Raw genomic sequence first — 24807 nt, 5'->3', positions numbered from 1 at the left:
CGAACTGCTTCTAAGATCTCCCCAAGCTATCAGATACACATGGAGCCCGCCCCCACTGCTGCCTCCCTGGGCCCTCCTGCACCCCACAACCGTACCCAGTCAGGAGACCCCCTCCCCTCCCTGCCACCGCCGTGGCCTGCTGCAGCCGCTCCACGACACTCTCTCCAAAGTCTTCCTGATCTGACGTTAGCGTACCAAGAGCGGCCTTCTCTGGACTAGCGTTTGCCAAGTTTTTCTTTCCTAGTACTCTTAAAACCTTTCTGATTCTTTTACTTTAAATGTTTTATTTTTTATTTTAGAAAGAGCGCGTGCACAAGTGGGAGGGGCGGAGGGAGAGAATCTCAAGCAGGCTCCACGCCCAGTGCGGAGCCCAGCACCGGGCGCTCCATCTCACGACCCTGAGATCGTGACCCGGGCCAAAATCAAGAGTCAGACGCTTAACCGATGAGCCTACCCACACACCCCTGGGACAGCTGCTCCCTGGAACGTGCGCCTCTTCTCTCTGGGGCTTTCAATCTTTGCCGTCTTTGCTACCCTACCGGTCTGGGTTGTTGTTGTTGTTTTTTTAATAACCTATCTAGGTATAGACTTGTTTTTATTCATTCTGTTCAAACCTTGGTCAGTTTCATCAGCTCCCAGAAAATCCTTTTTTCATATGGCCTTTCCCCCCATCCCCCAGTCTCTGCTTCTGGAGCATCCACCGAACATTCCTACGTTCCACATCCCCGGGCCGCTCTGACGAAGTTTTCACCTTTCACCCTCCAGCACTGCGGTCCACAGCCCCAGAGCTTCCTCTCCAGCCGCCTTCCCCGCGGCTGCCTAGCACTCCACAGCTGCCTTCTGGGCTCATTCCCATGGCTGCGCGTCTGAGCCGTTCACATCTGCGTCCTGTTCTTCTCTCGTGATGCCCACGTCTCCTTCAGTGGCTCCCACCACTTCAATAAGAGGTCATGTTACTTCCGGTTCTCACCAAAAGCTAAGACTTTTTGAAGGTCTGCTTAGGGAGCTCTTGCTCCATTGTGCTCTGTAAACACTTCGGCAGGGCTTGTCCATGTTGGTTTTTTTGTGTGTTTTTTTTTTTTTTAAAGATTTTATTTATTTTTTGACAGAGAGAGAGACAGCGAGAGAGGAAACACAAGCAGGGGGAGTGGGAGAGGGAGAAGCAGGCTTCCCGCTGAGCAAGGAGCCCGATGTGGGGCTCGATCCCAGGACCCCGGGATCATGACCTGAGCCGAAGGCAGACGTTTAATGACTGAGCCACCCAGGTGCCCCGTCCATGTTGTTTTTATAGCAAGGATACGAGGTATGAATTGTTTACGTGTCCCTCGTGTGTCATGGGTTTTAACTTTGCTTCAGTCAGGTGCCCTCAGTGAATTATCATTTCAGAGACCAATTTGTGTGTTAAATGGTCAACTTGTCATTTCTTCCAACACACAAGTAGTTTAAATTTAGGCTACAAAACATGGTAAGACACAGGCCTAGGGGTTGAATTTCTAATAAAATGACCTCCCTTGCCACTCCCCAAGGGTAAGGGATGGGAGAGGGAAGCACACATTGGCCACCCCTGGGCCAAGTTTACCGGCCCCTCCCCTGGGACTATAGCCCTCCGTGGGGTCCACGCAGGCCCCTCAGGCCCAGCCGCACAGCAGGCCTCTAAGCAGGCTCTGGCGGTGGTCCCCACACAAGGGTTCAAACTCGAGCACCACCTGTTCCATGCCCCATGGCCCCCGGGAAGCTGTGTGTGCAGACCCTTGCCTCCACGGATTGGCTCCAGCACGGCAGAACTCTCTGCCCCTAACCTGCCATCCTGCACAGGTATTGTGAGAGTTTCAAGGGGGCGGGACAGACGGGCCTCCATCAACGGCTGGTTATTCTTAGTTTTCTGTTCATTCTGTCCTACAGAATTCCTGTTTGCCAGCCTATGCGATCTGCAGGCCTGCCTCTTATAGAAGCCTGCGTGGACAGAGGTGCTGTGCTCCTGACAGGCCCAAGGGAGGAAAAGCAGCCTCCTCTCTAGTCCAGGATGCTCACCTTTCTAACTAATTCTTTTTTTTTTTTTTTTTGAACATTTTATTTATTTATTTGACAGAGAGAGACACAGCGAGAGAGGGAACACAAGCAGGGGGAGTGGGAGAGGGAGAAGCAGGCCTCCCGCCGAGCAGGGAGCCCGATGCGGGGCTTGATCCCAGGACCCTGGGATCATGACCTGAGCCGAAGGCAGACGCTTAACAACTGAGCCACCCAGGCGCCCATGGTCACAGGAAATTTTTCTTTTTTTAAAGATTTTATTTGTTTGACAGACACAGCGAGAGAGGGAACACAAGCAGGGGGAGTGGGAGAGGGAGAAGCAGGCCTCCTGCCGAGCAGGGAGCCCGACATGGGGCTCGATCCCAGGACCCTGGGATCATGACCTGAGCCAAAGGCAGACGCCCGATGACTGAGCCACCCAGGGGCCCAAAGATTTTATTTATTTATTTGACAGAAACACAGCGAGAGAGGGAACACAAGCCGGAGGAGCGGGAGAGGGAGAAGCAGGCTTCCGTGGAGCAGGGAGCCCGATGTGGGGCTCGATCCCAGGTCCCTGGGATCATGACCTGAGCCGAAGGCAGACGCTCAACGACTGAGCCACCCCGGCGCCCCGGGAAGGAGAGAATCTTAAGCAGACTCTCATGACCTGAGCCGAAATCAAAAGTTGGAGGCTTAACCGACTGAGCCACCCAGGCGCCCCTCTAATCAATTCTTTTTTTTTTAAAGTTTCTTCTTCATCGTCTTTTCTTTCTCCTTTTTTTTTTTTTTTAAAGATTTTATTTATTTGAGAGAGAGAGAGAATGAGAGACAGAGAGCACGAGAGGGAAGAGGGTCAGAGGGAGAAGCAGACTCCCTGCCGAGCAGGGAGCCCAATGCGGGACTCGATCCCAGGACTCCAGGATCATGACCTGAGCCGAAGGCAGTTGCTCAACCACTCTGACGAAGTTTTCACCTTTTTTTTTTTTTACAGAGCCACCCCGGCGCCCTAACCAATTCTTTTTAAGAAATTTCAAATTTACAGGAAAAAAACGGACTACTACCAGCAGGACCACCAGTACAGCCTCCACTTAGATACACCGACTACTGACGTTTTCCACGTTCGCTGGGTCATCTGTTACACGATGTGCGTGTGCACTCACGCGCACTCACTCCTTCCCTCCGCGAGTTACCAGACTCAGCCGCTTGAGCCTGAAACACATCACCACTTTCTCCTCACAAGGAGCAACCCTGTCCAGGCATCACTATCAGCACCTGAGAAACGTAACATCGGGAGCAGCAGCGTGTCCACCGCAGGGCTCCCCTCACTGTCTCCACGACGTCCTGTCCAGCACCCCAGCCCCAAGATTTAGGGTCTCGGCAGGAAGCACGATTCTTGTTGCAGGGTCTAGGCCCCATGACTGGTCAAGCTGCAGCCAATGACCAAGAGCCCAGCGCTCCTGGGGCCACAGCCTCCCGGGGGACGACCCTGCAAGGTCTCTGGGACCATCCTAATCTCCACAACAGGCTGCTTTCCAGACCTCATCCCATCGTCTTTCTGTCATTTCCCTGAGTTATTCAAATCACGTGGTGTGATCATTTTCTATCTTGTTTTCAAGCATTCCTAAAAATAGCCACATCTTCCTGCTAGATTATGAGATTAAGGGCAAGAAGTAGCAGAAACATGCATCGTGTCTGCCTACCCCTCAAGCAACATCCATCCAGGCAGCAAGCAGGCTGCCCCTGGGGCCAGACCAGCCCACCGCGATGCTACCCTGGAAAGGGCCTGTCCCCGTCGGGCACCTGCCACCAACCCGCGAAGGGCCCGCCTGCGCTTTCTCTCACTCACCCCGACTCGTAAACAAGCATTCTCACCCATCCTCCCTCTAGCACACCTATGTCCCAGACTGCTTTTGCACATCTGGGCTTCAGACAAGCGATGAACAAACAGGAAGCCCCGCCGTGTAACTGAACGCATGTGTAACTCTCCTAATCTGTGCTGTTCTCCTCTTTTCACTGACCCTTAGCCCGACTGTCCAGTACACTCTTCATGCACCGATGGGACACGTGAGGCTCCAGGACGCACTCACGCACACAGACAGCCCGCTCTGGCCCTCAGGCAGCCGTCGGAAGACACCATACGCTTCAGGAGAAAATGTACACGCATCTGAAAAGAGCGACACGTGGACAACACGGTATCGTCACCACAAGACAAGGTCCGCTGTTATGGGCGGCGGCATGCTGCAGACGTAAGCCGTGCAGCTCAGTCAGCACTACCTTGTCTATGGTGAGCATGTAGAAGTGGGTGATGTCGTTCTCGTGTGCATATTTGATTCTCGCCATGCACTCCTCCTCGTCAATCAGCTCGCCGACATACTCGTTCACAAATTCTCCCTGGAAACCAGAAGAGCGTGATGATGACAAAGAACAGACGAACCAGCTCTCAATTCCAGAGTGCAGGAGCCCACAGCCAGAGAACCAGAGCAGGGCACCAGGCACATGCCATCCCGCCATCGGGGGTGGGGTCTGTCAGAGCCCCAGTTAGTCCGAGTCAACTCACAGGACTCTAGACGTATTTTACACAGGCTGTCAAGAGAGAATTCATCCAAGCATCCTTCCCAAAGCAGCAACACCCTAACTCTCGCTCCCTGAAGCAAACTGCCCCTGGGGACACCACGGGGGGACCCTGAGCTCCTGCCGGACTTCCTGCTGCAGCTCCGCCCCTTCACCCAACAGGAGGCCAGAAGAACTGGCCGCCAGGGTAGGCAGGGGAACACACATGACCACAGGGGTTTTGCATGTTTCAAGGCAGCCTTTTTGCCCAGGATCAGGCCGAGACCAGACCTCGGGTCTGAGGCCGCAGCCCCCAGGCCGTGCCCTGGCTTGGCTAGACAGAGGACAACAAGCCAATTCCAGTTGTCCCCTACCTAATGGACGCCGCTGGTCACTCAGTCTGAGGACAGAGGCAGGCGGACTGCATGTGGCCTCTGGCACGGACGAGCTGGCCCTGCAGTGCCCCCAGGCAGCACAGCTTCCTCCCACCCATTCGTGACCCCCTGGAGTGTCCTGTCCACTTACCCAGTGAAGGGCTCCTTCACAGTCTTTCACATCCTAAAGCAACCACCGAAATGCCAACAGGAGGCATGCTCTAAGGGGATTTTTGAGTTTTACTTGGCTAGGCAGCTTTCATGTAACATTTCACCATATTCCATTATAATAACTCAAAACCTTTTTTAAAAAGACCATTCTTTCATGAGTGCAAAGGCCCAGTAGGCAAATCCAAGCTGAAGCCACCAAAGAACCCTAATTTCTTAAAAGCAAGGGGAAGGGGCATGCCACACACCTTCCTGATGTCCCGCTTGGCGACCAGGCCCCATCCTTTGCCGTCCGTCTTGATGATCTGGGTCTCGGGGTACTGGCGCTTGGTGAAACACTGGTTCTGGCAGTACTCGCCTGCAGGACACACCTGCGGGTGGCACTCGAACATCAGCATCCTGTTCAAACACTCCGAATCAAAGCCACAGGGATTCTCATCTGTGGGCTTACAGTTGCACTTCGGGATTTCAGAGATATCAGCCGTGTAGATCTGGACTTTCCCGTAAGGTTTATTCACCTGCAGAGGAGAAAATTGGCATCTTATGAGCTGATGCGCCAAGAGAACGAGCCTCTGACGCCCCGTCCCCTACTCCTGTCCCCACCTGCCCAGCCTCCTGAAGGTCTGAGCTTCAGAGGCCGGCAGGGATGGCAGGGGGCGTACCCCACCTCCCAGCTCCCAGCTGGGCCAACCTTGACCTGGGAGCTCTAGAAGGTGGGCTGGAGCGGAGCCCTTACCCCACCCCAGCTATTCCATGTTCCTCATCTACAGCAGAGAGCAGACACTTCTGCAGCCTGGCTACTCCAAGGGAGGAACACGAGCAGGTGCTGAGCACAGTGCGGGGCAGCTGGCCTTCCAGCACCTGGATCTGATGACCGGCAGGCAGGGGGCCAGGGCAGTGGCGGTGAGGATAAGGACACACGGTCTCTGCCCTCCTGAACTTGCAGTTTGTAATGACGGAACAAGAGCAACCCAACAAAAAAGCCACAGAGAGAAGGGAAGAGAAACTAAAACAGAAACCAACAATTCAAGGGGAAACGTGGTAGAAGATGCTTTGCCCTGCTGTGGGGTGACAGACAGCACAACACCGAAGAGCAAGCTGAAGACATGCCTTCAGAACCTAAAAGTCCCATGGGGCGCCTGGGCGGCTCGGTCGCTTGAGCGTCCGACTCTTGATTTTGGCTCAGGTCACAGTCTCGGGGACCGTGGGACCAAGCCCCATGTCGGGCTCTGCGGGAGATTCTCCTCCCTCTCCCCTTCCCTCCACTCACGCTCTCGCTCTCTCTCAAATAAAGAAATAAATCTTAAAAAAAAAAAAAGTATCTAAAAGTCCCGAGCTCTCTGACCCAGGAGCTCCATTTCTGCGAATTCGCCAGAGAAAACACTAAGCACAGATCACTGCAGACAATGCTTCCTTCCTACACACAGGGTCTGCAGCCCCTGAGCAGCCAGCTGACACACACACGCGCTGAGAGGCTCCCGCGCCCCGGGCAACAGGACACGGTGGCCCTGGCCCCCCAAGCGCTGCGGCTGTGAGGAGCACTCCTCATCTCTTCCAGAGCCCAGGCTCCCCGCCAGTCAACACGGGGGCCACATTCAGGAGCGCCCCCACCGTCCTTCCTTGTTGTCCACACCCTCTGAGATGGGAAGGTCATGTTGTCTCCAGGGCTCCAGCTGACTGAATCACATCTCAGCTGAGCAGTGGCCCGGGCTGACCACCTCTCATCCGAGCACGTCCCTGGCACCTGGTGACGGCGTGCTCCAGGAGGTCGGCCTGCCTGCAGCCCCTCCTGCTCCAGGCAGCCTGGCCAGGACTGTTACTCCAGCCTCTCGCTGGCTCTCAGCTTGAGCCTCACACAAAGGCAAAACTGAAACCTCACATGCAGAGACCCCATGCCCCCAGCCCTGCGCCCCGTCACCATCCCGTGGAAGGACACACGCTCGGCACTGACAGCATCTGCTTCTGCCTGTGACTTCTCCGGCAGCTGTCTGGGCCGGGGCTACAGACGCCTGCTCGTGGTGACCCCCTTAGCCACTGCAGCCAGAGGTCTGAGAGTCTGACGCCTGAGGACCACCCACAGTCCCCTTAGTGACACCCGAGCCATCTGCACGTCACCTTGATGTGCTTGTATGGCGGGGGCTTGCGCTCATTCTCCTGCGATTCTCTGGCTTCCCTTTGAAGTTTGATTTCACGAAAACGAGCTTCAGCTTCCTGCAGTGCTAAAAAGTCAATGAGATAGGAGTGTGAGGAAGAGGTTTTGTTTTAGTGAACTCATCCCTCTACCCTTCCAGCTCTGCATCTCAACGGCTGGCCGCGGGCCTCCAGCTCCCTGCCAGACGCCGCCTCCAGCGTGCCCGGAACTGCGGGCTACGGCAGGCCGCGTGGGGCAGCTACCGCCAAACCGCAGACGCCGTCGAGCGAAGGGTGCTCACAGCACGTCCGGCTCAGGAGCCCTGGGCGGTACAATACTGTGCCTCAAGGAAGGCCCCAGGGCCGGCTTCTCCGGGCGGATGCTGCTACAGCTCCCCACCCTCCACTGGGATCCGATGCACCGTACAGGCATCAATCCTGGGAACTGACTGTCCTAAGACAGAAGATGAAAATGGAATTCTGCTCCTCTCGAGCACACACGCTCTGAGGAGTGAGCGCCAGGCTCAGGGAGAGCGGAGGAGACTGACCACTGAGGTTTGCCTGGAGGACACCGTGTGCACTGGGGCCACCCTGACCTGCAGGACCCCAGCAGTAAGTCAGGATGGTGAGACCCTGACTTCACCATCGCCGGCTGCCTCTAACACTGGCCACGTTGAGCTGCCTCCCAATTCCAACATCTTCCCTGTTCAATGGTGACTACCGATACTCTTGCGATGCCTCCCCCTTTGTCAGAAGGTCTCTGCGTGCCCACGGTGTGAGAGGATCCGCAAGAGAGGAGACAGGCGGCCCACCGAGCCTCCTACGTGCGATCGGCCGGGAAAGGCCTGCTTTCCCTGGACTCGCCGAGCATGCACCCTGAGTCTCCCTTCTGTCCCACTCACTCCAGTCAAGTGGTCGCATTCCCAACCCGTCAGCTGAACGACACCCTGCTCTTGCCCCTCTCTGTCCCCCACCTTGGCTGTGGAACCAGAGGGCGGGCACCTGTCTACCTGCCCACACCTGACACTTTGGGGGCACCTGGTCTAGACGGCAGCCAAGTTTCCTCCACACCTCCATCTCATGCAAAGGCAAGCTGTAAGAAATTTCTGTAAATCACTACTGAAACTAACTTAACAGTAGCACCAATGCATTTTAGTGAAATTAATCACAAACCGATGTTATAATAAAAGTTACTGAACAGCATATTTTATCCTGTACCTCAACCAGTCTGCAAACCTACCTTTTTCTAATTTAAAGTACAGCTAGAACACTTAGCCCAGTGTTTTCTACAGAAACCAAACTTTCCAACAGCAGAAATCAGGATTAGCAAAAAGTACCCCAGAGTGTAGTTTCACTGCATCTGGAAATCTCCGTACCGTTTTTGAAGACTCTTCCGATCCCTCTGACCCCCTGGTAGCGGCTGCCCCGGTCCCCCTCCATGTACGGGAACACTCGCGCCTGATGCGTCCAGTAATAATCTTTAGACCCAAAGAAAAACACAGGGAATTCTCCAATCTCGTGCTTCAGTTTCTGAATATTTGGGGGGACATTTTTGGGATGGCAAACTTCTGCCGGCCACCATCTATTATAAATATTAAAAAGAGGATTCACAGACTCTTCAGACAGAGTGACAATCATTCAGTGCTTTCAGTCCTGCAAAGGGAAAAGAACACATGTGAACGAGGAGGTGGGCAAGCGCGGGGCTCTACTTCTCGCACCTGTAGTTCCCGAGCTTCACCCAGATGATGTCCTGGAAATGCAGCTTCTTGCCGGCCCGGCAGTCGTTGCAGAACCAGCTGCCGTCGGGCATGTCGATGTTCAGGCAGTCAGGGTGGAAGGCGGCCGGGCAGGACTCGCAGCACAGGAGGCTTCCCCCTGCAAGGGAGGGCGAGCTGGCTCAGGCCGCCTCCTGCGGTCTGGCAGCTCCACACCTCGAGCTAAGACATCAGCTTAACAACAGCCGCCTGGCGACAGACTCAAAAGCACATTTCAGGGGCGCCTGGGGGGCTCAGTCGGTTAAGCCTCCGACTCTGGATTTCGGCTCAGGTCATGGTCCCAGGGTCCTCGGGTCAAGCCCCGCACTGGGCTCCCTGCTGAGATTCTCTCTCTCCCCCCCGGCCCACCCCAGCCCATGCAAGCGCACGCTCTCTCCCTGAAATCTTTTTTTTTTAAAGCACATTTTACTACCACCATGAATAACTTCCCCTCAGTCTGTGCACCAGTCACAGTTAATTCAGAAACATCACGGTGTATGACTGCACGTGACAGGGGACATCACGAACATCAGGACCCAAAGCTGGAGGAGCGCGGAAGCCCCGCCTCCGCACGCGGCCCCTGGGGTTACCTGCCGGAGCTGAGTGCCGAGAAGCCATGAGAAGCAGCGCTCCCCACCCACTCACACGACTCCAACAGAGTAACAGTGTCGAGCAGCCCCCAGCGGCACGGCCCTCACCTTTAGAGCACACAAAACACCAGCTCACGTTGACGTGAGCGTGGTGCCTCTTCCCCTTGCGAGCAGTGAAATGGCCCGTGCAGATTATGCTGTTGGAAGCGATCACCGAGCAGCCGGCTGCCAGACAAGCATCCCCTCCATGATAGGCGACCGGGCAGCGGACACACCGCATCATTTTACCTGAAGGCAGAGACATGCACTGAAGACCCAACAGTGAACAGGGCAACTTGAAATGACCAAGCCCCCACACATTAAGAAAATTAATGCTGAAATAAACGAAGTATTCGATGGAAAAAAATAACTAGGATAGGGGCGCCTGGGTGGCTCGGTCAGTTAAGCGTCGGCCTTCGGCTCAGGTCATGGTCCCAGGGTCCTGGGATCGAGCCCCGCATCGGGCTCCTGCTCAGCGGGAAGCCTGCTTCTCCCTCTGTCTCTCCCCCGAACCCTGGCTCATGCTCTTTCTGTCTCTCTCAAATAAATAAATAAAATCTTAAAAAAATAATTTTCTTATATATGAAAGAGCACTAAAGCCAGAACAAATAGAATCAAAATGGTTCAAAGGTTTCCCCCTCCTAAAATTAAGAATCTTTAGAAAGACACTTAGGGCAGGAAGAAGGGAAAATGCAGCATGAGGCAGATCCTCTCCCAAGAAAAGCCCTAACCTGGCGCGCGTCGAGTCAGTGACAGAAGGACAGCTGGGCCGGCCGCCGGCCCGCCCCTTCCGTGCGTCCCCGTGAGCACACTGAAGTCACGGCGAAGCTCCGGGGTGTACCTGTACCTTTCGATGGCCTCGGGTTGGATGGGTTGGAAGCGTGGCAGCTCACGCAGCTGTGGAGGGGGCAGCGGAAGCCTCGGCTCTCAAACACGGTCAGAGGGTACTTCCTCACACAAGCTTCGTGGTAAAACTTCCCACACTGCGACACGACACAGCGCTTCACATCTGTCTTGCTCTCCTTACACACAAAACATGAGTGAATCCCTAACAAACGGTTAAAGAAAGGGGCAGAAAAAGGTGCAAAGAACAAGAATTAAATTGTCGTTCCTGGGCCACTAAGCTCCAGCAGCTCTGCCAGAGGCAGCCCAAGCTGCTGATGCCTCTGGCTCTGTTTCTGACCTTGCTGACTAGTCCGAGCATGCTTCAAAAAAGCCCAGCCATCAGGGGTTACCTCGCTATGAACTAGGCTCCAGCTTCCCCTGGAGGACAAGAGAGTCCGAGGAGGAGGCAGCCTAGGGAGGAACACCCACTCGAACTAGCCAGAAGCGTAAAAGGAGGCACTCCTCTGAAGAAAGGCTTTTACTGTCCCTTTTGAGAGCAGTTAACCAAGCACGGTGAGGAATCACTTATAATCAGAGGCAGGCATATGCCTCCAGAAGCAGGGTACTGTTGCATCGGATGGCCTTGGCTTGGCGTCAGAGAACTCTCTGGAAGACTCCGGGTGTCTTCCCAAGCTAGGACATGCCCCCACGAGAGCCAGGAGACCCTCAGGTCCGGCCGTGGACAGGAGGGGCTGCCTCGGAACGGCCTGTCTCCCCAGCAGCCCCCAGACTGCTGCCGAGTCCCGACGGCCGCTCAGGCAAGAGCGTGGGAGCTGTTCTTTCTGTTGAAACTGAAGCTCGGGTTCCTGCCGTGTCTCTAAAGCAGCCCGTGTTCCGTGACTGACTAGGTCACCAGCACCAGTAGTGCGGGCCCTACGGCACCGTGGCACCCCACGCCAGCCACCTCACGGAGCAGGGCTCGGGCCGGCCTGCGGGGGTGGGGGGGCCACAGAGCCCGGCAGGGAAGCAGCTGTCCTCCACAGGGGTCTCCGCCACGAACACCGCGTCAGGACCCACGTGTGGAAGCGCACCAACGCACTCCGTGCAGGAGCCTCGGAGGAAGGCTCCACGGCCGGCAGGGACGCTCACAGGCCTGCCTGCGGCGGGACGCATGGCTGAAAAGCTACAGGAGAACTTGCCTGAAGCGCATTCGCTGCAAGTGAACCTCCCTTCTGGCCGCTGGGAGAGCCCGAGGCAAGCAAGGTGGAAAGCTCCGCAGCAGGGGCCTTCACAGAGCACGAGGCTGCCTGTCTTCTCACACAGCTGTAGGGCAGAAAGGGGACAGCGATAAAGCCACACCCGGCACCCAAACCTACAGGTTACACTCGGGAGGTTTAGAATCAGATGTGAAAATCGAGAAAACTCACACACATTTCCATCATCATAAATCAAACTCATCCAGGGGGTTGGTTCCCCGCGGCCTCCACCTCCCAGAGGAGGCCCGGCCACAGAGTGGGTAAGTGACCTGCCCCAACGGGCCACGGAGCTGGCGGTGAGGCCCCCGGCTTCCGACGCTTCAGGAAGCACGCACGTACAAACGTGTGTCCCTCACACAGGACGGCTGTGACTCAGTAACAGAAAAGACAGACCGTGTGTGTGGCGGCAGGACCCTCCCCGGGGCACTTTATCCAGGATTCTGCTGGCAACCCCACGCCTTCAAAACAAAAATCAGTGGGATGCTGGGTGGGGTTCGAGGAAAGAGTGAAGATGTGGCCCGGGACCGGGTCCAGGGACAAATCAAACGACCGCCTTCCCCTCACCTGACACACGTACTCCTTTTTGGCGGTTACTCCTCGCTCAGACTTCTTCGATGAGACGGACACTTCGGTCTGCGTTTCATCTGCGCTCTCGTCCGGGGATTCCAAGGGCTCGTCTCCCGGGCCGTCTGACACCTGGAGGTGAAGGAGGCGGACGACAGTTCACTAGTCGCGGAGAGTGGTGGCGTCACACGGCCCACCCGCGTCACCTCACACACAGGCCTGCTCAGCACCCGTCCCCAACTGCCAGCTACTTGTCGCAAACATACGGTGTCAGCTGTTGCTTGTGATGGCACAACCTGGCCACTGAACTGTGTAGAAATTCAGAAATGGACTGTACCCTCCTCGACATTTAGTTACACTTCTGTAGAAAAGGCACAGAATTTCACACCTCTCTGTTCCTGACAGAGGAACTCTGACGAAAACCCAATTTGCTCCAGCAGGTGACCTAAGATGCGCTCTGGGACTGAGAATCTTGACCTTCCTTACCCCATCTCTTTAAGTTCCAACTATTTTGAAGCAAGAGAAACAGACTAATACCTAATGACTTTTTAAAGGATCGAGGTGCAGCGTCAACGGGTAGGCCTTTGTACCGTGGTCTTGCTTCTGGAGCCCGTGGGCTGCTCTGAAGGTGTGTCTGTGCCCCAGAGTGCTGGCCCAACACCAGTGCTCCAGAAGTATCACACCCATAACTAACTGGCCGTCCTGTTCTCCTCCTGTGGCCTCTTCTCCCCAGAAGGTTCAAAGTGGGAAAAGGCAAGGTAAAACCTGCCGACTCTGTTAACAGGTGAGTCTGAGAGAAAGGCCTGGGAGAAAAATGTGGAACCTTTGAGCAAACCAAAGGACCATCCCCCAGTTGTATTTCATCCATCCTCTTCATCATCAGAAATCACCCAGCCCGAGCTAACCCTCTCCCTCCTCATGGCACACAACACTGCCCGTGTTTGAGCAGCAATACTAAATCTCTACATAGAAATCCATAAATCTTTAGTTAAGAAAATTTTCTCATATACCAAATTCAAATTAAAAAAAACAAACTAAAAACACATTTAGTGTTCATTTGCTGTTAGGTAAATGAATGTTGAAAACTGAATTTTTCAACACAACAAAAGTATAAACTACATTTCCTATACACCTTGATAATCACAACAAGTAATCATGTCATCGGCCTGCTGTTTGCTAGTGAACACAAAGCTAGAAATTAAAGTCGGGCCACACTGAAACAAAACAGAACAGAACAAACCCCATCAGCCAATCCACCCAATTCTGTAGTCTTATCAATGAACATTTTCCAGAGTGAGCTCACTGACGTGACAGGGAGCAGTAGAAGGAAAATACCCAGTAAACACGGACTTAGAACTGGTGTGAGTGGGCAGACGTGTGAGGGACATGCTGGCTCTGACGGGCCTCTGCAGCAGGGCTGACAGGTGTGTGGGCCCACTGTTCCTGCCTCACTACTCTACACCTGACACATCCCTTAACAACACAGTTTTCGGAGAAAGCAGCCTCTTAAGCTTCATTTCCTCACCTTTTCCAGGAAGATGGAAATAGCGGCGTGAATGTATATACTACATTATAGGGGTCCTCGCACAGCAAGGCTCCCCCCCCAAGCTGGCCAGAGGGAGCCCCTCCCTATCAGCTCACCCCCTACTTCTTTAACATTTAACATTCAGAAAGAAGGCAACTCGAAAAAAACTCTGCATTCAAACCCCAATTTTTAACATGTCCATCGGATCCGGAGTCACAGACGGGAGGGGGACGGGGTGCTGAGCTCTCTGAGGCAAGACGCCACTGGGCGCTGGGGGGCCCCCGGGGGCATCAGGAAGAGTAGCCACACCTCCTGGCCCAGCCCCACTCAAAGAGCAGCCCAAGGCTGAACCGTCTGACGGAGGAACCGAGGCCCAAAGAAAGAGCCGTCAACATGGGCCCAGGGGAGAGAGCCCCGGTGCCCTACCCACCAACCCATGTTCTTCCCTCATTGTGGCTGGAACAAATTGAAAGCTTTAAAAGAAAAAAAGAAAAAAAAAAAAAAAAAGAAAAACTGCATGGAGAGAAAGACAGAAAACACAGACCAGTCCTGGGTCAAAGAAAGGAACAGCACCTTTTATTTAAGATTTACAGAAAAAGTTAGCACGTTTCCACTTGGAGATATTTCCTAAATTAACAAAGTCTGTTTTGAGGAAATAAACACTGAATACATATTTTGAATGGAAATATAAATGTTAAAGACACACATGAGGCTTGTTTCCTGATTGGGGTCTAAGATACACATACAGAATACAGACCTTACAATATTACAGTCCATGACACAGATTGCAGGAGATGGCGACTTTCATCCCACCCAACCCCTTCCCAGCGACCGGACAGACAACTAGCACATAGTCGGAGGGGTCCAACGGCTCTGTGCTCAGCAAACCACCCGCAAGAAGGACACAGTACGCAGGGCACCGCACCAGCACGCCTTACTCCAGCTGCAGGCTCCACGTGCACCAGGTGACGGTACTTACTCGGAGATGCTGTTTGTGAAAGCGACACATTCACCTGAATGGTCCCAACACAGTCCCAAATCTCAGTCTACGCCATCTACGGTCTATTCCAGATCCAGTAGGATGCATTTGGAAAAAGAACAATGGAGGAACTGAACGGACACAGACTCTGTCAAGAACTTTCCCGGCGCTTCCCGACTCCACCAAAGCCACGCTGGCAGCACAGATCTCCAAGCAGCTTAGTTCCTGACTTTCCAAAGTTTTCTTGAGTCTGAAAATACTTCCTCTACTCCCCACTCAGTATGTGATAGTATCCAATTGCCTACTTGCCTTAGAAATACATCACTTTATGGGCAGGGAAGGCTGTCTCCTTAACACGCATCACAGGCATTTTTCAAGATGGTATTAATGAACATAAGGTAACCTAGTGAACACATTTGAACCAACTTCTAGAAACAATGTAGCCATTTAGGGTGACTTATGCAGATCCCAGTCCTCTCTGCTGTGATGGGAAAGGGCCCCTACGCCTCGGACGGTGGTATACACAGTGATTGTAAAATTTTTTGACAAAACAAATCCCTTCACAAGTTGAATACCACATCATTTTTGAAATACAATTACAGACCTTGAACAATAAATATTTCTATAAACCAACATTATTTTCATGTTTAAGTTACGCTTTTGTAAAGGAAGAAATAACTATAAGTACTTTCACACAGTATTTTGGATTTACACATGATAAATATCCTGTGCTCAGCAGATTTAATGAGCTTAAAATCAAAAGACTAGTCTCAGACAGGTCCTCCAAGTTAACATCACAGTGAAATATTAAAAGTGGAATTAAAATAATTTTTAAATCAGTCATTCATCACCTAAAATACTACAGTTCAGAATAACTTTTATTAAAGCGACCCTTCTAGATGACATCGACTAGAACCATCCTAGCTGCCCCTAAATTCTAGGGTTAGGTCTGAGTCATTGAACACCCAGATCTCCAGCTCACACACGGTCTTTGTGCTTCAACTTCTAACCTGGGTGCTTCTGTGTCGTCCGACAGCCCCAGAAGGTGCCAGTGAGAGCCAAGTGCTGGCCATGGCGGCAGCATCAGGCCATGCAGCTACTGGTCCAGATTCAAGGCTGGCCCTGATCAGGGGTAAAACGAGTCTCTAAAATGTCCTATCAATCCCACTTTGCCCCAACTATATCCCTCAGTAGTGGCCGTCCCGTAGAGAGTGGGCTGGGGAGGGGCGTGGGCTGGCCTGCTGCAGGCAACACATTGTGCCCTCCCTGTGGCAACTTGAAAACAGGAATGAAGCCCCTGCCTGCAGCTGAGCAAGCCCCCCACCCCCACCGCCGGGCTGGGCCACCCCACCCCTACTTCAGTCATTCCTTAAAGGTACAACATGCCTGAATGGTTAGCACGCTTTAAAATCTATACCAAAGAATTATATGCCAAAACTCAACAGCTACATGTAGGCCAGAAAAAGTTATAAAGTGGATCTAATATGTAACCTGCTAGTCACAAAGGTCTCTAACACAACGACAGGGCCTGACACTGAGGGACACCCGCCCTCGCTGGTGAAAATGCCTGGAAGGGAGCATGCCCCTCCCCCAGGCAGTACAAGGAGAATGATGAATATGGTACAAACCATCTCCTACCTGCTAAGGATGGTTGATTTTCCATCAATGGCAAGTAAATTAGTGGTAATTTCTAATATTCTAGGTAAAACAGCAAAAATAGTATTTAAAGGGATCAAAATCGAGGTCACCGACCAAAAATCCTAAAACATATAGAAGTCAGTATATTTCTTAAAAAAAGAAGAGAAGAGAAAAAGGGAAAAAGAACTTTTAAGAGTCGGTAAGAAGACAGTAACAGATTGGGGAGCATTTTGTGAAACCTTTTCTAACCAGATTCAATTCTCTTAGAAAAAGACTCTCATTCAGATTCATATTCTGAAAGATAAAGAGCAGGCCTCAGCAATCACTTTCTCCGTTGAGAGATTTTTAAAACCGGGAGGACAGTAATGACTTTAATAAGCCTGCCGTGCGACGGCCTGGCACCAAGTAGAAAGAGCCCTCCCCAGGTCACACACAAAAGTTTACCTGGACCAGAACGAGTTAATCATCTAAGGGCTAGACAGGACTCAGAAGCGTTAGGTCAGAGATCAAGCGAGAAAGGAACCCAGTCCACTTGCCAAAGTACAGGTGTCTGCCCTCTCAGACAGGAGCCCAGCCTCCTCACCAGCCTGACCACACACAGGGCAGCTAAGTCACCAAGGAACCGCTCGCCGAGCCTCCCCTTTCTGCTGCGCTGGACCAAATGAATGGGGGACTTGACTGAAACACGCTTGTGCTTTTATTACGGAAATAATGCACGGAATCACAGCTGTCTGCCACAGCAGGGCCCCACATCCGCTCACGTCAGGCTCTGGCCAAGAACCCTCTTCAAAGGCATTTCTTTATCATTTTAATTTTGTACCCATACATGGGTGCCCTTTCTGTTCTGGGAACCAAACGATGCTGATCTACAATCTTAGCTTTATTCTTTTTGGGGGGACACTGCTAAGACAGACCCTCGGTGGTTTTCGAGTCACCACCCCTGGGCAAACACTGGCTCGGCTCTGCCCTCAATGCTGGCCCTCGCACACCTCTGGTCTCAAGTCTCGGGCAAGCAGGTCAGGGCCAAAGAGACCCCAGGGAACGCCGACCTCGTCACTAACGGTTCAGGTTCCGCCGAGTCTTCTGCATCCTTTCCTCTGGTGCAAGCAGCTGGTACCATGCCCACCACCTTTACCCCGCTCCCCAAACCCTGAACGCTTCATCTTAAACCTTTCTGTGCTTCTGCCTGAACTTCCAGAGAAAGCCTTGGACTCAGACACATCTAAGCTGGGGGTACCTCCCAGAGAACACCTATGAAGCAGGATAACCCTTCTTGGAGGAGGTGAGACAGACAAGACTCCTCCACGCACGGTGCAGAGCCACCCTTGGCCTTATGTTCATGAAGCTGTGCTTCCGTGCCATGAGATTTGGCCTAGATTTCTTGGTAGTTTTTAGGAGCATCCTCCTAAAAAACACGGGTTATTTTCAGTTGGGAGACAGAGACACAACAGGTATCTTTATACAGATAGAACTGTACAAAGAGAGCACTGAGATGCTAGTACACCTAAATTCATCACCACCAGAGACATTTAACTTTTGTATTAACTCTAAAGAAAGGCCCCACAGGGGAGACAGAAGTGCATAGCAGGTGGGTAAACAATACAGAACCCCGACTGCCAACAGGTGCACTTACTTAACGTACCGCCCTATCACAGTGGGGAATTTTCAGTTTTAAAACAGCTACAATCTAAACTGTTGTATATTCAGACAAGTCTTTACCTCTTGCGAATGCCTCACATTTTATACTAGAGAGTTCCTTCTCATACCTACCTCCTCTCACCAGGCACAAATGCGGTGTATGGCAGATGGTTCGAAGCAAGTAAATGGGACCGTTACAACAGTTCTATGTCAGTATGAGCAAAAGTCATCTCACCAACAGGCAGTTCAGATGACAAGACTAGAATGTATCAGTGTTATTCTGATCTCTCTAGGAAATGAGGGAATTCATGTTAAATTAGTAGCATAATGAATTTTTGTGCTCTTGGCAGACAAACTTACTTGCCGCTAAGCTCTTTCAAAACAGGAGCCCTTTCCACTCACCTTCAGGAAGCCATGGGTGAGCCCTCTCGGGAGCTCTGCTCATCCACTGGCATCCCCCAGCAAGACCACTGCTGGCATTTGGAGCAGGGCAATTCTGCCACCTGTGGGACTGTCCTTCTCACTGCCTGCACCTGGCCACCTTCCCAATATCCCCAGCAACACTGCATACTCCCCTATCCTGAGAAACACTGTATACTCCCCTATCCTTGTCCCCACCCCATGCCCTCCTATGTACTCAGCTGATGCTAATTTTATGCTGCCTAGTGGATATGCTATTCAGCCATTTTGACAGTTCTGCCTAAAGAGGAAAGTGCCTACTCTCTGGCTAACTTCTAATGCACCTAACACATGTTGGGAGCTGACTGGCTGCCCATTCAAAATTCATCATGCTATAATTTCAAATGAATTCTTGTTAAAGCCTTTCAGGCTAGTCTTGACTTGGGGTGATCGTTTCTTGAACTGGACCACTTTTACATGACCTTTTTTCATATTTTTAAATTTAATAATTAGTTTTCTGTGAACCCTGCATTTACTCCTGAGCTTTTTCATGTCCTTTAGGAACAGCATGACTCAGGCCACCTTGGAGGCCATGTATCCCACCAGCTCTGGGCAGAGCCACCCGGACTAGCCCCCAGCCACAGGCTAGTACCCTCAAGTGCTATTCAAACCAACCCAGTGTCTGCCACTTCTAGGTTTATTTTACCCCCACGTGCATAATGCAGTCAAGAGGATCGCTTTTCATGCCAAAGCAAAATTTATACTTTTGGATAAAAATGGAATGATGGTGATTTTATTATTTTTATTGTTATAACCATTATTGTCACAACAGCGAACCACTGAGTCCTTGCAAGGCGCCAGGCACCCTAAGTGTTTAACATGCGTTACATTACTTAACGGTTTAGAACACAAGTATTAGTCAGAAACTTTCATTAAAGGTAGAACACATCTGCAGAGTGTGCTGAGAATGAACCGGGTGCTGTTAACATGGTAACGTGAACAGCACTCCTTCTGCCTCCACGAACTGAAGGGGGCAAGCGAGCCCTGTGCCTCACCATGCAAACATGCGGACACCCAGGGGCAGGACGCCAGGTGGTCACCCAAGACTTAGACGTTTAGTGTGATGGTGGATGTCCTACAAAAGCAACTGATGAAGCGGTTGTTGTAAATAACCTGATCATGGTATCACCGAGATACCGGTCACTGAATCAAAAGTAGAGTGAAATGGCTCATAATGATACTGTAAATGGTATTTTTCCTACAAATTTGCTGTATACAGTGTCGTAGTAAAACTGCTTAGTAAAAAAAAGACAGAATCAAAACTCCTCCTGCCTTTTACGTTGGAAATTAGTTTAATATGTACAGTACTGAGTACATTCCATTGGCAATGGGGATTAGCTGACGAGGACTCCTTTTAGTGTGTGCTGCTTGTTTTCTGTTTCTGAAGGTGCAGATGCCAGCATTTTTCAGTAAAAACTCAGCAAGTCGTGAACTAGCAGACAAGTGTGGCCTCTAGCAAGACCAGCCCCTTCAGCGCAGAGTCCTTGTCACAGGCCCAGGGCAGCCCCAGGTGAAGGGCGTCCCCTCAACGTGAAATCTACATGGATCATTGCAATATGAGTGTGTTTCTATTATGAGATGAATGTGATCAGGCAAATGGCCTTGATTGGGTATCTTACCTTGGTCTTAAAATTTGTTATCTGTTTTCTCCATTGTGTGTGTTAGTAATACCAGTAAAAACAGATTATCACACATCTTCCATAAAAGGATTGTGACAGGAATGTCCCTTAGAGTGTACGATGATACACCACCTGCAGCAGACATCCTGGAATATTACATCATTTTAAGTGCAGTACAGGGCAGCTGAGTTCAAATCCAACTTGGCTGATGTGGGCTCCCATAAAAGCTGTTACCAGTGAAGGCGAAAAAAATAAGAATTTGCTCTACTAAGGGAATAAGAAATGAAGTTACAAAACACTTAAATCACATTAATTCCTTCACAGGCCTTCGTCATGCAAGTGTGTAATTTTAATCTATTCTCTTCATTAGGGTGCTCTAGTACTATGTAATAATTATTCCAATATCAATTTTATTTCTCACATACACCTTTTTTGAGGAGAACTTAAACCACAAGTGACCTCAAATGTCTTGAAATACCAACTCTGTGAAAACCATTTCAATCAAGGGTGATAAAAGCAGGACACACAAACATGCAGTGGGCATGTGACCTGAATAAGGGGCCAGTATGAACCCCAAACAGCAACTCCCATGGCTGCCTAACTCCCACCAGAACGGGACCGGTGGTTTATAGGATGTTGTTTTATAACACTACATTTTGCCTCCCGTGCTAACAGGCGTTCAGCGTTGTAAACGCGTACTGTAGTTCAGTAGTGTTAACACATAACAGACAAGGCTTTTTGTTCACCTGAAGTGGTTTTAATGAACAATATAATTCTATAAAAATGAACGCTAATGAAAGATTCATATAAGCCACATGAAAGTGGTCTGACGGAAAGGCCTAGTAATTTAAATGTTTTTATATAAGCAACAGAATGCATACTATGGGATCTATGTATCACCTTCAAAATGCAGGACAGTGTATGATTTTAATATATTTAATATATAATATAAACATATTTAATAAACTATCCACTTCTGAAGTTCTAAAGAATTAAAAAATCAATGAAATCTAATGATTATAAAATGCTTCATCGAAGGCTTCCCAAGTTCAAAACAAAGATCACACTCACCCTGGTCCCAGTGAACGTCAGACCACCAAGCCTGACCCACCTGCTCTAACCCCACCCCGGCTGTGTCCACCCTGGGCTGTGCTGCCCTGAATCCAAGCCTTTGGCTGGCACAGCTTCTGACCAGGAATGACAGAAAAGATTTGTTTTCAGCCTCAGAGCTTTTCTTGCAACTATATCTGACAACGAAGTAAAAATTCAATTGGACAGTGGATCAAAGTGCAATGAAAGAAAAACTTATTTAAAAATCTTCTTAAATAAAAAAGTTGACTTTAAGCGGAAGGGTCTATAGACCTGAAACTTTTTATTTTTAATATTCTTCTTTAGAATTAGAATCGTCATTTTTCAGGATACTAATCATAATTCAGACACGAAAAAAGGAAAATATTTTGTATAGAATTTTTCTTTTCCATGTTTCAATAAGTCCCTGGAATTTCAGTGAAGAATTCATACTGCATTTTCTTGAATGTGCCCAGATATGAGAAATGTTCAGTCACCTACACACATAGCAAACTATGAGAAAGTCCCGGTTCCCACACACATGAGCAGCTTCCCCCCACTACTGGTGTGAATCCCCAAAGACCCTGCTCAGAGCAGCTCTCTGTGTTTGCGCCCCCTCAGATGGCTTAGGTCCCTAGAAGACACCTGATGCAGGAAGGCCCGCGCCTCATCTAAGGCGAGGAAGCAGCCAAGGCTGAGAGACAGTAGGAGAACGGCCAGGCCCCACCAGTGACCGTGGCAGAGACCAGGTCAGAAGTGCCACCTTCTTGCCCAACAGGGCGAGGGGTCTATCCACTCCCTGCCTTACTGCCTTGTTCAAAAAAAGCCCAAGGTTAGCATCTCATAAATACTCTAAAAACAGAACTCATGTCTACAATGAGAAAAAGAGGATCACAGGGAACAAAACAGTAAGGAATTAAAACTTGAATATAAACTCCTTGGGTAGTCACTAAAATCGGGAATCCAAAACTCCCTCTGGACAAAAAAAAGTGTCAGACTTGCATTCTGAGGCTGTTTTTTGTTTTGTTTTGTTTTTAGAACAGCAAAGACTTTAAATTTGGTGATGAAGTCCAGATGTCATGATACAATGAGGGTAATAGCCTCAAGTAGCTATTATTCTGCTCTTGTATATTCTGCAAATCCAGAAAATAGAGGAGTCGTATTACCGTGGTGGTTCTGACTCACCTCCACACTCAAGTATCTACGAATACGCCAGGATTTAAAGGACTACAACCATGGAATGCATGAGGACATTCCTCCATGAGCCTAGGTCTAAAGACCGCTGGAATCCGACACAGCAGGTAACCCACCCTCCATCCCACCTGGGGTGAGTGCACAGTGACTAGAGTCAGCTCAAGTGACAGTGTCATGTGAGGACCAGAGCAGACTTGCTGGGATGTGGGAAATTAATTACAATGTGAGGGCTATAGGGAACACAACATTTTAAGACAGATTTCAAGAACAGTTAAACTACATCCAGACTAAAGTAGATGCACGTACATTTATACATACACTGTGTGCATGTGTGTAGATCTGTGGTGCTCAAATAGACTAAAATAGTTGATTTTTTTTTTCCATTCCATGACTTATACATAGTTTAAAGAATCTGAAACTCACCTACATTTGTGGAGAGGACACCAGTGTTATGCTTGTTAAGTCTGACTTTTGCTCACACTTCAACTTGGGAAACTAAATGGCCTTCATACGAACACCACGGTCATCACTATCATTAGTATTTTACCTCATTCTCAGTTAAGGATGCAGAAGGAGACGAACTTTTGCTAAAAGGAGTGGAAGACGCTGCTGTGGACGCCCGATTTCGCTTCTTCAGTGGTTTGCATGCATCTGACAGATGTTTCGTTGCTGTAAAACAATTTTGGTTTATAAAGTAAAGTTTGAAATCTTAAACCTTCAATCTCTTAAATGCTTCAAAATTAGCCCTGTAATAAACGAAGTTCTAAAGATAAATTGTTTGGGCTCCTTTGTCATAGTAAAGGCTTAACTTTTTACTGTGAAAAAATCTGAACAGAAACAAAGGCAAATTGTCCAGTGAACTTTAATGTCCCCCTGCCTGGCCTGCCCCCCAGTCGATCAACCTGGGCCAACACAGCTCCATCCACACCTAGCTTCACATCCCCTGCCACATTCTTCTGGAGCAAATTACAAACATCATTTCACCTGTAAAAAGTTCAGTACATGTCTCTGAAACATAAAGTTTTAAATATAACCACAAGACCGCTATACCATTTTTAAAAGTAACAATCCCTTCATATCAAATATCCACTCAATGTTCAAACTGCCCACAAATGTCCTCCTTCTCATAGTCTATTTAATTGATTTTTGAAAACCAGCACAGCACCTCATGCAAAATAAGGAAAACACATCCATTTCAACTCTCGCTCCTTTCTCCCCTGAATGTTGTTTTCCTTTCTAATTAAGAGTTGGTGATAGGCTGGGAGGCAAGATGGTGGAAGAGTAGAGGACCTTGTTTCATGTGGTCCCTTGAATTTAGCTAGATAACTATCAATTATTCCGAACACCTAGGAATTCAACCTGAGATGTAAGAAGAGTTGGAGGGTGCCTGGGTGGCTCAGTCGGTTAAGCATCCGACTCGTGATTTCAGCTCAGGTCATGATCTCAGGGTCATGAGATGGAGCCCTGAGTTGGGCTCCTTATTCAGTGGGGGGGGGGGGGGGGGGGGGTTGCTTGAGGTTCTCTCTCTCTCCCTCACCCTCTGCCCCCTCCCACCCTCTTAAAAAAAAACAAAGAAGAGTTGGAGATGGTAAGCTCTCTGTAATAAACTGTCAGACAGACACTTCAAAAAGACAGTAAGGGAAAGGGAGCCTGCTTCCCCTTTCATTGCTTTGAGTTATTTTTCACAAACATTTGAAGCTAGTTTCTTCAACATGTGAAAGAGAAATAACTAGTCATTACTTCTACTTTTAGCGAATACACACAGACGACCAGATACTCAAAAGTGGTGTAATTTATAGCAACAACTGGCACTGTCAAGTAAGAAACCTGGGTATTCCTGGTTTAAATAACTTCTTCAGTGTAATTTTAAACTGAAAATAAAGCCCAGTAGCAACCAGTAGAAAAATAACTTCAATAAAATGTAGCTGGAGGACTGCGACCACTTACACAGTCAGTTGCACGAGAACCTCCCTTCCCCCTTATTAGCCGTCAGACCCCTTGGAGGCCAGCCCGTACCCTTCCCGGCCCAGCTTCCTGTTCACTTCCAGCCCAGCCCAGGCGCCTGGGAGAGCTGACAAGGAAGAAGCGCTAACCACATTACCTGCCTGGCTCTTCAGCGAGGAGGCTGCCTCAATGGCCTTGCAAGAGCTTGTTCGGGCTGTCTTGTCATTGATCGTCTCTCTCTGTTATTAAAGAAAAAGAAAAAGAAGAAGAAAAGGAAGGGGGGTAAAATCTAATGTGAACTAACACAGACTGCTGAAACGCTGTGCAACAGAAACGTCTTCCTTTGGAAATGTGCTCCGCACACTCCATGAGCGGGGACCCAGGCCCACGCCTCTTCCACAGCCGGGAGGCTCTCCCCTGCGCCTGCCCCACCATCTGCTGGGATAGAGGGGCTGGCGGGCCATGATAGAGTCACGTTGCAGAGAC

At 50.2% G+C, this 24807-nt stretch overlaps 1 protein-coding gene across 1 annotated transcript in view; it reads right to left on the bottom strand.

The window, feature by feature from the left end:
- The window catches only part of NSD2 (nuclear receptor binding SET domain protein 2), a 59842-nt gene that overhangs the window by 6500 nt on the left and 28535 nt on the right, over positions 1–24807 (bottom strand). Inside the window, 11 exon segments of the mRNA XM_045881626.3 lie at positions 4282–4398; positions 5348–5617; positions 7215–7318; positions 8606–8811; positions 8948–9104; positions 9682–9861; positions 10460–10660; positions 11637–11760; positions 12258–12389; positions 22925–23046; positions 24479–24560. Coding sequence (XP_045737582.1) covers positions 4282–4398; positions 5348–5617; positions 7215–7318; positions 8606–8811; positions 8948–9104; positions 9682–9861; positions 10460–10660; positions 11637–11760; positions 12258–12389; positions 22925–23046; positions 24479–24560 — 1695 coding nt within the window.

The sequence above is a fragment of the Mirounga angustirostris genome, unplaced genomic scaffold (genome assembly GCF_029215605.1).
Source record: "Mirounga angustirostris isolate CCGP_5_RB_7025 unplaced genomic scaffold, mMirAng1.0.hap1 SCAF_2, whole genome shotgun sequence".
In the NCBI taxonomy this organism is placed as follows: Eukaryota; Metazoa; Chordata; class Mammalia; order Carnivora; family Phocidae; genus Mirounga; species Mirounga angustirostris.
This window is presented reverse-complemented; position numbering and strand designations above follow the sequence as displayed.